Genomic DNA, 14,662 nt, shown 5'->3' on the forward strand with positions numbered 1-14,662 from the left:
GACCTGTATGATACAGGCAATTGGTTTGGAAGCAAGCTGGGTGGTTTTATCACTGGACGAAGATTGAAAACTGGTATTTTTCCATTGAATGGTGAAATAGGTGCTGCATCTTCTACTATCTAACCTAGGAGGTAATCATCAGTTATCTGGAAAACCCATTAAAAAGGAAAAAAATAAAATAAGAATGATCTCTCAAGGGTGCAAAAATTTTCTTCTCCCTTCTTTTAATGTTTGTTAAGAGAAAGGTCAGAGAGAGAACTTGAATCCTCCAACCTTTGCATCTGTGACTGAGTCCCAGAATGTTGGCTTCTTCTGTTGAGCTCTTCTGTCTTCAGCTTTCAAAGTCAGCTCCTCAATGGTTCCAGGGAAAGCAGTGTCAATTGCAGCTTTAAATTTCTTGTATAAATTCACTCTATCCTTCGTTCCAGAGACTAGCTCACTTGCATTTGGCTTCTTGAGAAAATCGAGTACATTCACCAAATTCCTCCTACAAGAACAGCATTTGATGATGACAAGCAAAATATAAAAATGAAAATCTCTATTACAGATTCTGGCATTCTAGAAACTTATGATGGATAAGAAGAGGATAAGCGTGGGGAATAGATATATAATTGCTGCACAGCCAAATGCGTTAAGTATGAGGATGAAACCGTTCAACAAAATAGTAATTTTTCCGGGTACAAATGGAGGAAGGCAAAAATAAATCTTCAAAAGACAATTTAATACATCGAAAATGATAATTATCTTCGAGTAGGAAATTTCTGCATACAGAGAAGCACACAGTAAAGATCTCTTTCATGCATTAAATCCAAATCGTTCCATTGCCTTTTCAAAAACAGTTAGTGCATGTTTAATTTAAAGAGATCTCTCTACTCATGTTAGACGATGAAAATCCTTAGTAAAATTCAAAGTTACAAGAGCATATCAATATTTTAAGACCCGTGTGCACCACTAAGTTGACAGCATCATGGCATGTCTGTTCATCCAGATGGTGAGATTTTCTAACTGAATCTTAGGAAGCTTAATTTACCTACAGATGTGTCATGTGTGGTTGTGAAAATTATAGTGTAACAAGGGGTGGGTGTATCAGCATTACGTAATGTCTGAAGTCCGATACATCTCAGACTTGGAGAAAGATGTTACATTAAACAATTGGGCGCTACAGCCTACATAATGTCCATTACATTTTAGGTTTTTGGGCAGTCAGCCACACTACAGCCACCCCTGAGAGTAATTAAAATAAGGAATGCTTGGAGATTATCAAGTGCCTGCCCCCCAAAATATCAGAGTAAAATGGAACAAGAAAAAATGTTAAATGATAGCCTTATCAGGAATCAATCAGTTTGATTAATCAATTTGAACAGAGTTATGTCATGCAATGAGTTAATAAGAATATACTCTTTTCTCCATACAAACAACTCTACAGCGAAAGAGGTTACAAGCTGCTTTAATCAGTTTTTTATTTCTTCTTTCTAGATAAACCACTACTTTCTGAGACAATTTGGTATGCAAAAGATTGACACAGCTTGCAAGAAATCATACAGCCCATTTTCAGAAGATTTACCAAATATATGATATAAGGTGAGCACTGAGGTGCAACAAGAATATTCAACACCAATTTGCATCATCCTAGGGCAAGAATTATTGTGTAGGAATTTCAAAACCACGACAAAACTAATAGAATCTGTACGTATGCAGCAATCTACTTTAACAGATGATACTAGGCCTAACACAAAAATCAGAGTAGCAACGTAATATTTTTTCCTCTTCAAGAAATATATACTTCCTAAGAGACGGCCAAGAAGTCTGTACAGGTGCTGCTAACTATTTATCAAAGTGAATAACCCTTCTTAGCTCCTTAAAATGAAACTAATATATTCCCACAACCAAGCCAGGAGGAAAATGAAAACCAGCCAACTTAAATCCTCAATGCCATAGATAAAAGATCATTCCATTTTGAATAAATCATGTTAAGCTATTAAAAGTTATTATCTGATCATGAGAAGTTTAATATGAACAGAAAAAACATAAAGCCCACAGCAATTAGGTGTCTCGCGAATATGGGGCTTGTTTTTTTGAATGATGAATATGAATATTATAACTGAACCAGATCATCATTTAGCAGGGATTTGCTGTAAAACCATAGAAGAAGAAACAAGATTTTGAAGTACTTCAAAAACACTACAACTGTGTTTCAGTGACAGCATAAGATGAAGAGAGCGTGATTTCTTACCTACTGACATAGTTCTGAGTAATGGCAATGGAGTCCTCAAGATTAATCACCAAATGCCACCATCCATTTGGAACAAAAACCACCTCCCCGGCCTTACAAACACACTCCACAGGTCTCCTCTTCCACTCCTTTGTCATTTTGTAGAAGTTCATAAACCACTCTATTATGGAGACTGGACAAGCCACCTCTGCTCCATCCGGGCTGGGGTGAACTCCAGGAGGGATCACTTCCGGTGGAAACATCACCCATTTCTTAGACCCTTTAATCACGGCATTCCATGCAGAAGTTGAATTCGGATCAACATGAAAGGATGACCCAGAGCCTGCAGGCCCAATGATCACCCACCTGTAATCTGGTCTCTCCTTGCCCAAAACCGAGAAGAGATCCTCCTGAAAATAGACAGGGACTTGGTAATCTGAACCCAGCTGAGGAACTTTCTGTTCGAAATTTGCGTCAAACAGATAAAGCGGGCGTTCCTCCTTTACCAAATCTGCGTACTGAAAATAGTTCTTGAGCTTCATCTCAACCGGACCAACGGAGAACAGGACGTCTCCACAAACTTGAATCAGATAATCTCTGTTCCACTTCTCTAAAGCAGGCCAGTTGTCCAAACAACCTTCCAAAAGCACCGGCTTGTTTGGTTCTTCAAAATCCCGAACGAATTCCTCAGCAGAGATTCGTTTCCTTCTCTGGATATTGTCCCTTTCAAGCCACTCCGGCTTCATTTCAAGGCTCTCGCAGAGCCAGCTCTGGAAAAGATAATCCGAGTAAAAATCTCGAACTCTGATACTGGAGGTGGCTTTCTCAGGACCGCACCCGGGCGAGAAGGCCGCAATGTACGTAGATTTCCACGTCCCATTGAAAACAAATCCCCCTTTGAGATGCTCCAACACAAGGTTTCGCCAAAGCGGCTCGTGATTGCAGAAAACATAGAGAGACTTGCTTACAGCAGATAGGCGACTGAGCTCACTGGGACCAAGAAGGCCGAAAAGATCAATAAGAAGCTCATCAGGGAGCACCCGAAGGTTTCCCAGACCGGGGTTTCTGGAGTTGTAAGAGGTAGGGCTGAGAAGAAGATTCCCCAGTGGCTGCACACCATGGCTTTGCGACCGAGCAGATGTCTTTAAACTGAACCCATGTTTTTCTTCTCCTTCATCTTCTTCCTTTCCACCGATATTCAACTTCTTACCTCTCAAAACCCTATTGTGTTTCCTTCTCGTCTTTTTCCTCTTTCTGTTTAAGACTTCCAGCACTCGGAGGGAGAAAGAAGGAGCCATGGCGCGCCTGGAACGAATCGCAGAGAAGGTCGACAACCGAGAACTGGGCTGCAGGTTAAAAAACGTAAGCAAATGCAAATTTTTTTGGGCCTGACACATCTTATCTTAGATCTAAGCCCAATTACAGATGTAAAATATTATTATATACTTACTTGCTCTAATTTACCTTTAATATAGTGGGCTTGTTTTTAATGTGAATAGGTCTTTGAGATGTGGCCCATTTAATAAACTCTAGCGCAAAATGACAGTAATCACAATAGAATTCTAAGGAGATTTGTCTAATCAGAAGGATATTAAGGAGGTGTACATAATTTTGGAATGTTTAAATGGCTAAAGTATAAAACATCTTCTTCGTGATGGGTGTTACACTCGTCGGTTTTGGCGCACAACTACCAGTGATGGGTGTGCTCGATGAGGTTGATGGGCTTCGCGTTGATTTGCTTGAAGCTGGGTGGAGAAGGGATGCTTCGGTTTTTCTCTTTTTTGTCTGTGTTCTCTCTCTCAGAGCAAGAGAAATTGCAAAACATGAAGGGGGGTAGTCCAGAGTTGGCGTGATCAAAACTGCATCGTAACAGATAAAGCAGGGAGGACCTCGGGATTAACTTGTCAATGGCGGAAAGCTAGCAAAAGGGATCATCTCATCTGCTCCACGATGAGAAGGGTGAATTCGTTTTTGGAAAGCGTCTACTCGCAACAGCATTATTCTGAAAGGCCCGATTCTATGATAATGAAAAATCACTCAAAAATAATACTTTGCTTTCGATCTTGATTTCTCATTCACATCATCGGCTTAAATAGCCGTTTTACAAAATATACATGGAAGAATTTGAGTGATTAACGGGATTACCCCAATCACCGGATTTACAGAATATTACATGATTTCTCCTTAAGGGAAGAAATCTTTGAGTAAATCTTAACACTCCCCCTCAAGTTGGTGCATATATATCACTTATGCCCAACTTGTCAAGACATTTGTTAAAAGCTTGGGAAGACACTGCCTTGGTTAGCACATCGGCAAGCTGATCCTCAGATCGAACATGAGGGACTTCAATGATTCTTGCTTCTAACTTTTCTTTAATAAAATGTCTATCAACTTCAACATGTTTAGTTATATCATGCTGGATTGGGTTGTGGGCAATATCACATGCGGCCTTATTGTCACAATATAATTTCATAGGACTTGTCTGCTCAATATGTAGTTCTTGTATCAGATTTTTTATCCATATTAATTCACATATTGCCTTGGCCATTCCCCTGTATTCGGCTTCAGCTGAAGATCTAGCCACCACCTCTTGTTTCTTACTTCTCCAAGTGACCAAATTTCCACCTACAAATGTAAAGTATCCAGAGGTAGATCGTCGATCTTATATTGACCCAGCCCAATCGGCATCGGTATAACCTTCAATCTTCAAGTCACCTCCCTTTTTAAATAAAATTCCTTTCCCTGGAGATGATTTCAAGTAGCGTAGGATACGGTTGACGGCATTCATATGTTCTTCACTTGGAGAGTGCATAAATTGACTAACCACACTTAGTACATAAGCTAAGTCTGGTCGGGTATGTGCAAGATACATTAACCTCCCAACTAGTCTCTGATAACGCTCCTTGTTAGCAGGAACTTGATCTGAATGTATTCCAAGTTTCAAATTTTCTTCCATAGGAGTACTGACTGGACTACATGCTGTCATACCAGTTTCCTTCAATAAATCCAAAGCATATTTTCGTTGAGATAGAAAAATTCCTTCCTTGGATCTGGACACTTCAATGCCAAGAAAATATTTTAAGTAGCCAAGATCCTTCATTTCAAATTCTCTAGCAAGATAATTTTGCAATGATTTCTTTTCTTCTGGATCATTCCCAGTTACTATCATATCATCAACATATACAATAAGAGTTGTGATGGCCTCCTTGTTATATTTCAGGAAGAGAGTATGATCTGAGTTACTTTGCTTGTATCCGATAGATTTCATAAAATTCGTGAATCTTCCAAACCACGCCCTCGGGGACTGCTTCAAACCATATAGGGATTTCCTCAGTTTACATACTTGTTGGCCTCCTTTGTTTTGCATAATGCATCCAGGAGGTAATTCCATATATACTTCTTCTTGGAGATCTCCGTGTAAAAATGCATTTTTTACATCAAACTGATATAAGAGCCAATCAAGATTCACAGCCAGAGATAGTAGAATCCGAACGGTGTTGATTTTGGCCACTGGTGCGAATGTCTCCATATAATCGATCCCGTAGGTTTGAGTATATCCTTTGGCGACAAGCCTTGCTTTGAACCTTTCAATGGTGCCATTGGCTTTATATTTAATGGTAAATACCCACTTGCATCCAACTGGTTTCTTTCCTACAGGTAGGTCAACCACTTCCCATGTTGAATTCTTCTGAAGAGACCTCATTTCTTCATTCATAGCTTCTTTCCATTTAGAATCTTTCAAGGCTTCCTGCACACTATTAGGAATAGATATAGCAGATAATTGATTCACAAATACCTCATTTGCCTTTGACAATCTATGATAAGACACAAAATTATGCATGGGATACTGAGATTTAGAGGTGAGAAGAGGTTCATAATTGACTCTAGGTTTTCCTCTTGTGGTTCGATGAGGTAGCACTCTTAGTTGAGTTTCGGAACTTACCTGAGGTTCAGACATGGACTCGGACTCAGAAGGCAATTGATCCATTTGTACATTATGAAGGGGGGAAGATGGCGGCTGAGACTCTGGTTGCATCACTTCCATCAGGTCTTGTCTTTCTCCATCCTATGAATCATTTTGATGTCCACAATTGTAATCGGAATATTGACCACTTGTAGTATCCACAATATCCAAATGATGATAAAGGGTCTTCAATTCAATCTTATTCTCCCCTTGTATTGAAGACTCGGGAGTAGAATAATACATGTGTTCTTCGTGAAATACCACATCAAGAGTGACATACAATTTGTGAGATGGAGGATGATAACAACGATAACCTTTCTGATGTTGAGCATAACCAACAAAAACACACTTGAGAGCTCGGGGTTCCAATTTATGTCTCAATGACTTATGGAGGTGAACAAAGGCTACACACCCAAAAACTTTTGGTGGTAGATTCGGCACAGCAGGTGAACTTATGGTTTTATGAAGAACACTCAAGGGAGTCTGAAATTGTAACACACTTGAGGGTATTCGATTGATAAGGTAAGCTGCAGTTGTGATGGCTTCACCCCAGTAACTTGTCGACATATGAGCTTCAAACAAGGAAGCACGAACAACCTCAAGAAGGTGGCGGTTCTTTCGCTCTGCAACTCCATTTTGTTGAGGGGTGTACGGACAAGTAGTTTGATGAGTAATTCCATGATCATCTAGATATTCTTTGAAACTTTGATTCACAAATTCTCCCCCATTGTCACTTCGAAGAGTTCGTATTGTAGAATGATACTGGGTGACTATCATTTTGTGAAATTGTTTGAACAACGAACTAACTTCACTTTTGGACTTCATTAAACAAATCCAAGTCATACGGGTGTGATCATCAATAAAAGAAACAAACCACCTTTTACCACTAAGGGAGGCTATATTTGCTGGACCCCACACATCAGAGTGAATAATCATAAAAGGTACTGGACTCCTATTCATGCTTATTGGGAATGGAACACGGTGGCTTTTCGCCAATTCACATATATCACACTTAAAATCTGAAATAGATATTTTTTCAAAAAGTGTAGGAAACAATTTCTTTAAATAACCAAAGGATGAATGACCCAACGTTTATGCCATAACCAAATATCAGAATCTGCTGATTTTTTCTTCATGGAGAACACTTGGGCTAACTGATGAAAACTTTCTGGCTGCAGATCAAGGTAATAGAGTTTCCCCCTTCTAGTACCATACCCAATTGTCTTCTGAGTTCGAATGTCCTTAAAAACACAAAGGTTAGGCCAAAAAACCACAATACAATGCAGAGTACGAGTTATTTGAGCAACTGATAATAGATTATGATTGAGGGTTGGAACAACTAATATAGAATCAAGGCTCAGATTTTCAGTGAGAGTGATAGAACCTTCTCCAATAACATGAGAGGGGGTACCATTTGCTGTAGATACGATATGTTGTTCAGATGGTTTCATACTTTTAACATGATGATTGTCAAAGGTCATATGATCAGTAGCACCAGAATCAATTATCCATTCACTATTTCTACTAGGAGCGGAAGTATTAAGAACCTTACCAGATGTAGCGATTAAGACTGATGCATCCTCAGTTGTGTGAGAGGTGGAAGGTTCTGCTACTACAACGGAAGCATGATTATTTGATTTGAAGTTTCGTTTGCGAGGCGCTTTTGTAGGATCCCACCATTCTGGATACCCGATAAGTTCATAACATCGTGACTTTATATGCCCAGTCTCACCACAGTGAGTACAAATGCGCTCTGGTTTGGTTGTTCCAACCTCATAACTACGATTCTGAGATCCTGATGTTCGATTTTGATCACTATTAGGACCAGATGGTCGAGCTGTTTTAGGCTTAGCTCGACGTGCTACCATTGCAGATGTCTCAACACGATCAACTTCACTATTTAAAGTGGTTCTACGAACAGAGTCACGACGTACATAAGCATAAGCTTCTTCAAGATCCAATATCGGGTCTTTTCTGAGAATTTCGCCACGGACTTGTTCAAATTCTGCATCCAATCCGTTTAAGAAAATATGAACACGCAGTCTTTCAACGGATTTTCTATAAGCAATCACATCATCGGGATCTTTCATTATAGTCCTGTCACGATGATCAAGTTCTTGAAAAATTTCCACAAGATCACCATAATACGTTGATAAAGGGCGACCAGTCTGTTTGGTGGAGAAAGCTTTCTAATTCAATGAAAATAATTGTGATTCATCTGACCCATCATAGAAAGCTTTTTTCAGAGCCTTCCATATTTCGCGTGCAGTACGCAGCCGAATATAGCGCTTCATAATATCTGGTGACATAGAGGTTAACAACCACCCCTTGACTTTTTGATTTTCAGCATACTATTTCGCATAAGAGGCATCCGTTTCTTGTGGGAATGGTGTTTTTCCCATAATATATTCGAGCTTTTCTCGTCCTGCAATTTGCATCTCCATGATCTGGGACCATACATCATAGTTGACTTCGGTAAGAGTGACGCTGGTTGTAAAACCAGAGTTTTCGGATTGCACATGAATAATCGGTGTTGATTCCTTCGACATGATGAAAAGAAGATCGGTGGGAACACCAAAAAATATTGGTCCGATCCGTAGACTGATTCGGTAAAAAAAAAAAATTGGTCCGGTCCGATTTGGTCTGGTCCGGTTCACGTTATTTCGCTGGGCTGATCTTGGTCTCGGACAGACCGGGTCGCTCGGCAAATAACTAACCCGGACCTAAGTTTAAAACGAACAAAAAAAAAAAATTTTTTTTTTTTACTGTACCTCTCCTTTGTCGAGCGTCTCTTTCCCTTCCGGCGTCGGGAAGGCTTCGTCGAGCGTCTCTTCCTCTTTCGGCGTCGGGAAGGCTTCGTCGAGCGTCTCTTCCTCTTCCGGCGTCGATTGGGCTGACGACACTCGGGCGTCTCTTCCCCTTGCGGCGTCTCTTCCCCTTCTGGCGTCGGGAAGGCTTCGTCGAGCGTCTCTTCCCCTTCCGGCGTCGATTGGGCTGACGGCACTCGGGAAGGCTTCGTCGAGACGCACTCTGGACTGGCGCCGGTGAGTCTCTTCTTTTATTTTTTTTCGTCGGTCGGCGAAGCTTTGTTACGGAAGACCGAGCACTGGCTCGGCTACGATCGTCGGCGGCGTAAAGCTCTGTTTCGCTTCGAAACAGAGTCCGTCGACTGAGATTACGGAACAGAGCTTCCGCTCTGCTCTTCGGCGATGAGAAGTCGAAGGAGAAGACCGAGCAGTGGCTCGGCTATGGTCGTCGGCGTAAAGCTCTGTTTCGCTGCGAAACAGAGTCCGTCGACTGAGATTACGGAACAGAGCTTTCGCTCTGCTCTTCGGCGATGAGACAGAGAAGGAGATGATTCTCCTGCTCTGATACCAACTCAAAAATAATACTTTGCTTTCGATCTTGATTTCTCATTCACATCATCGGCTTAAATAGCCGTTTTACAAAATATACATGGAAGAATTTGAGTGATTAACGGGATTACCCCAATCACTGGATTTACAGAATATTACATGATTTCTCCTTAAGGGAAGAAATCTTTGAGTAAATCTTAACAAAATCCAGAAAAAAGGACCGTGTATTTTGTTTTTTTTTGTGTTTATAAAATTTAATCAGCGACAAACGTCTATATTGAAACCTTATAAAACTAAAGGAGGCTGCTGTCATTGTTTAATTTGCTGTAATTTCTTTTCTTTTTTCATTTGGTTCGTGGCAGCCATTAATGCTCTGCAAAGAGACTGTTTGACCAGTTTTGATATCCTGTCATCTTCTTCCTCTTTTCACAGGTCTTGTCTGCTCACAATTCAGTGGAGCCATGATGCTGAACAATGCAATTCCGATCTCTTTCAGTTACTTCTTCTTTGCTGCGACTTCCATATGCACCCAATATCTCTCTCTCAGTAGTTCCGTAGCCATATGTTGAACCAGTTGGAGCGGCCTTGTTTCAGATACGGATTGCTGGAAACCTCGACCACCATTAATTACCTTCTCAAAAAGCTGAAAGAAAAAAAATCATATTTCCATAGCCAATCCTTCGTATCAGAGCAATTTTTGACCTTTCAAGATAGAATGCAAAAATGAAAAATCCCATTTGCATTAAAGGAAAAATAGCTTTATCTATAAAATATGATTTGAATCAAATTTACACTCACCCACTTCAATTTTTGTACTCCATTCTTGCAATATCTAAAATTTAAATCAATCCCTTAAAATTTTCAGTCTGTTGCATCCATTTTTATTTGTGTATTTGGTGTTATATTTGCTTGTTTTAATAATAACATGAAATTGCTAATTCATCCTACATTAACCGGATTCATTTTTTTAATGAAAAAAATTGTTACATTACATTTAGGTTTCAGGATTAGAATGTAGGGTTTAGGGTTTAGGGTTTAGGGTTTAGGGTTTAGGATGCAAGAATATAAATGGTGTTAGATTTCTAATGTATGAAGGTCATAAAACAGTAAATCAATAAAATCGAGGAGCATGTGCAATTATTAGAACGTTGAGGAGGTTTTTGTAATTTTAAAATCTTTGAGGAGGTTAGTACAAAACCCTTTCTCTCGTTGTAAGGGATTGACGTTAGTGAGATTCTTCTCGTCAGAACTCTGGCTAGTCTTCGATGCCATTGCCGATCTGAATGAAGGGGATGGAGCTTCTCGTTCGATTTGCTTGACGCTGGGCCGATATGGGTATCAGGGTTTCTTCTCTGTGTCATTCTCAAAGATAGCAAAAACATGTGAAGGGTTGGTATTTGCGTGGTCAAAACTTCGCAGTTGCTGCCAAAGCTCTTGTTGCTCTGGATTAGTTGGTCGATGGCTGAAAGCACGCTATTGGGATCATCTGGTCCACGAGCCAGTTCTGATGGTAAAGGGACATGGGTAACAGGGTTTCTTCTCTGTGTCACTCTCAAAGATCGCAAAAACATGTGAAGGGTTGGTATATGCGTGGTCAAAACTTCGCAGTTGCGGCCAAAGCTCTAGTTGCTCTGGATTAGTTGGTCGATGACTGAAGCACGCTATTGGGATCATCTGGTCCACGAGCCAGTTCTGATGGTAAAGGGAAATGGGTATCAGGGTTTCTTCTCTGTGTCACTCTCAAAGATCGCAAAAACATGTGAAGGGTTGGTATTTGCGTGGTCAAAACTTCGCAGTTGCTGCCAAAGCTCTTGTTGCTCTGGATTACTTGGTCGATGGCTGAAAGCACGCTATTGGGATCATCTGGTCCACGAGCCAGTTCTGATGGTAAAGGGACGTGGGTATCAGGGTTTCTTCTCTGTGTCACTCTCAAAGATCGCAAAAACATGTGAAGGGTTGGTATTTGCGTGGTCAAAACTTCGCAGTTGCGGCCAAAGCTCTTGTTGCTCTGGATTAGTTGGTCGATGGCTGAAAGCACGCTATTGGGATCATCTGATCCACGAGCCTGTTCTGATGGTAAAGGGCATGGCAGTGCGAAGGCCAAGGACGGACAAAAACATATCCAGGATTGATTTTTCAAATTGTTTTTTGGGAATTTTAACAAAATACCGGTTTTAAACAACTTATTTATGAAAATAACGAAGACCACAAATTATTTACAAAACTACCGAACTTTGACCGGTCCACCGTATATGTGGACAATCAAAGGTGACACGTAAGCTTTGACTGTTTACGTGTCGCTCCATCATCAGTAGATGAACACATAGACTGCCACGTCATTATTATTGACACGTCATTCGCCATGTCATGATAAAATTTTGAATAAATTTTAAAAAAATTAAAAAATCACATACACTTTTTATAACCTTATATCTAAAATAAAATATTATTTTAAAAAATTAATAAACAATTAAAAAATTAACTCTTACTTATTTAACACCATTTAATATCAATTAAAATATTTATTAATTAAAAAAATTATCGTTATACTTTTTATTTCTTCATATTTTACAAAATAAAATAAAATAAGTAAATTAATTAGATTTAAAATATTTATAAATTAAAAAAATACAAAAAAAATATTTTAGAGTTTAAAAATACTTTATTTGTATATTTTATCACCTTATTTACGAAATAATAATATTTACAAATTTTAAATATTTATAAATTTAAAAAATCTTACTCTTAAGTCTTACCCATATATTAAATTAATATTATAATTAAACACCGAAATAATAATATATGGGTAAGACTTAAGAGTAAGATTTTTTAAATTTATAAATATTTAAAATTTGTAAATATTATTATTTCGTAAATAAGGTGATAAAAATATACAAATAAATTGTATTTTTAACTCTAAAATATTTTTTTTGTATTTTTTAATTTATAAATATTTTAAATCTAATTAATTTACTTATTTTATTTTATTTTGTAAAATATGAAGAAATAAAAAGTATAACGATAATTTTTTTAATTAATAAATATTTTAATTGATATTAAATGGTGTTAAATAAGTAAGAGTTAATTTTTTAATTGTTTATTAATTTTTTAAATAATTTTTTATTTTAGATATAAGGTAATAAAAAGTGTATGTGATTTTTTAATTTTTTTAAATTTATTCAAAATTTTATCATGTAATGACGTGGCAAATGACGTGTCAATAATAATGACGTGGCAGTCTATGTGTTCATCTACAGCATCGCTCTGATGATGGAGCGACACGTAAGCAGTCAAAGCTTACGTGTCACCTTTGATTGTCCACATATACAGTGGACCGGTCAAAGTTCGGTAGTTTTGTAAATAATTTGTGGTCTTCGTTATTTTCATAAATAAATTGTTTAAAACCGGTATTTTGGTAAAATTCCCTTGTTTTTTATATGGTAGCTTCGGTTTCGGTCGTGTACCGCATCGGATGTAGTCGCCGACTTTAAAAGATGTCAGAGATGTGATGGCCGACATTAAAATAGGGCAGAGAGGTAGTTGTTGGTCGCGATCTGTTTCGGTATGGTTCCGGTCCATGAAATGGAGTACTTTATCTCGTAAGAGACCGGATTTGGGGGTAATTTGCTGTAATTACGTTTTTCCATTTGGATCGTGGACACTGGCATCGAAGAGAAATGGATAAACATGGTCTCAAATGGTACACGTGGTGATGGTTTCCCCTCGCTACGACTAACAGAGGTTTCGCCCCGTTTTATATCTACTGCTCTGTCGAGGAAGAGAGCGAAACGAAGAAGCAGCAGCAAGCAAACGAAGAAGCAAGATGTCTATGTTTCTCAGGTTTTTCTTTCCTCCTCCGTCACTGTTTGTGAATGCCATGTCTGTTATCAGCCTCGTCTCTTTATCAGTGACGGGTCTCTCAGAGATCAAGGGTGAACACCTTAATTACTCCAAATTCTGGAACGTTGAATCCCGGATAAGGAGGCGGAGTTCGGGGATCAAGTTGCCTAGCAGAACAGGGATGCTTGTTCTCTACACACCGGCACTGTTAGCTGCTCTCGTCTCTTTCGGATTGCTCTCTCGGGATGGATCCTTGAGAACCCTTTTAGTCAGTTCGGCTCTGTTTATTCATTTCCTCAAGAGGGATCTCGAGTTGATCTTCGAGTCTTTAACACGAAAGCCCTTTTATCTTCCCCTGCTTCTTCTTCTACTTGCTATGTTTATCTACTGTTGCAAAGCACATCACAGTCCAGAACAAAATGAAAAACTTTATTAGCTTGAATGGATGTTCCGAAGTTGACAAAGAAGGAAACATTCGATGAAATTTTGCAAAGAGATTGTTTTAACAGATACCACTTGTTTTAACCACCTGTCGTCTCCCCCTTCTGGCAGGTCTTGTTTGTTCACAAATATAGTGGAGCCATGATACTGGCCAGTGCCATTCCAATCTCTCTCAGCTACTTCCTCTCCACTGTGACTTCCATCTACAGCCAGTATCTATCTCAGCAGCTTCCGGAGCCGGAGGCTGATCTTAAACCTGTCGGAGTGGTCTTGTTTCTGATAGGGATAGCTGGAAATTTCTACCACCATTACCTTCTGTCAAATCTGAGAGGAAAAGAAGATCGAGGGTACAAAGTTCCCAAGGGGGGTCTCTTTTCGCTGGTGATTTGCCCCCATTATTTGTTCGAAGTTGTTGGGTTTGTTGGGGTTTCTTGCTTTTCTCAGACGCTTTACACATTCTGCTTCACTCTTGGGAGCTTCTTCTACTTGCTGGGTAGGAGTCATGCGACCAGGAAATGGTACATTGCCAGGTTCCCAAATTTCCCTAAACAGATCAAGTCTATCATTCCTTACGTTTTCTGAAGATCAGAGCTTCATGTTTCTGCTTCAGACCTTCAGATCTTCAAATATTCTTAATAGAGAATATGTGAGCTGTTTCCTTCATATGGGCAATTTTACCAGTCAAAGAAATCCAGCTGTAAAGATCGTTTGTGCTGTCGTATGAAAACGGATTAAGAAAAGGAAATTTTATTTTGATTAATGTTTGTATTAAAAAGCTCGGTTTGAGTCACTCTCACCCGTGATGAGATATATTTTCTCTAACACTTCAATTACATTCCAATTGATATG

General features: G+C 39.1%; 2 protein-coding genes across 2 annotated transcripts; one reads left to right on the top strand and one right to left on the bottom strand.

Annotated features, from left to right (window-relative positions):
* Window positions 1-9: 9 nt before the first annotated feature.
* On the bottom strand, window positions 10-3,536 carry LOC137948487 (arginine-specific demethylase JMJ22-like). Its single transcript, XM_068794573.1, has 2 exons — window positions 2,234-3,536; window positions 10-487 (listed from the first exon to the last, which is right to left on the bottom strand). Exons 1-2 carry the CDS (start codon window positions 3,508-3,510, stop codon window positions 247-249), a joined length of 1,518 nt encoding a protein of 505 aa, XP_068650674.1. The 5' UTR covers window positions 3,511-3,536; the 3' UTR covers window positions 10-246.
* A 9,683-nt stretch (window positions 3,537-13,219) lies between these two features.
* On the top strand, window positions 13,220-14,546 carry LOC137948383 (uncharacterized). Its single transcript, XM_068794466.1, has 2 exons — window positions 13,220-13,372; window positions 13,925-14,546. Exons 1-2 carry the CDS (start codon window positions 13,220-13,222, stop codon window positions 14,393-14,395), a joined length of 624 nt encoding a protein of 207 aa, XP_068650567.1. The 3' UTR covers window positions 14,396-14,546.
* The last annotated feature ends 116 nt before the right edge of the window (window positions 14,547-14,662 follow it).

Source organism: Aristolochia californica, unplaced genomic scaffold (assembly GCF_029961685.1).
Source record: "Aristolochia californica isolate CCGP_79_NKW_82.1479 unplaced genomic scaffold, dmAriCali1.0.hap1 SCAF_13, whole genome shotgun sequence".
NCBI classification, from domain to species: domain Eukaryota; kingdom Viridiplantae; phylum Streptophyta; class Magnoliopsida; order Piperales; family Aristolochiaceae; genus Aristolochia; species Aristolochia californica.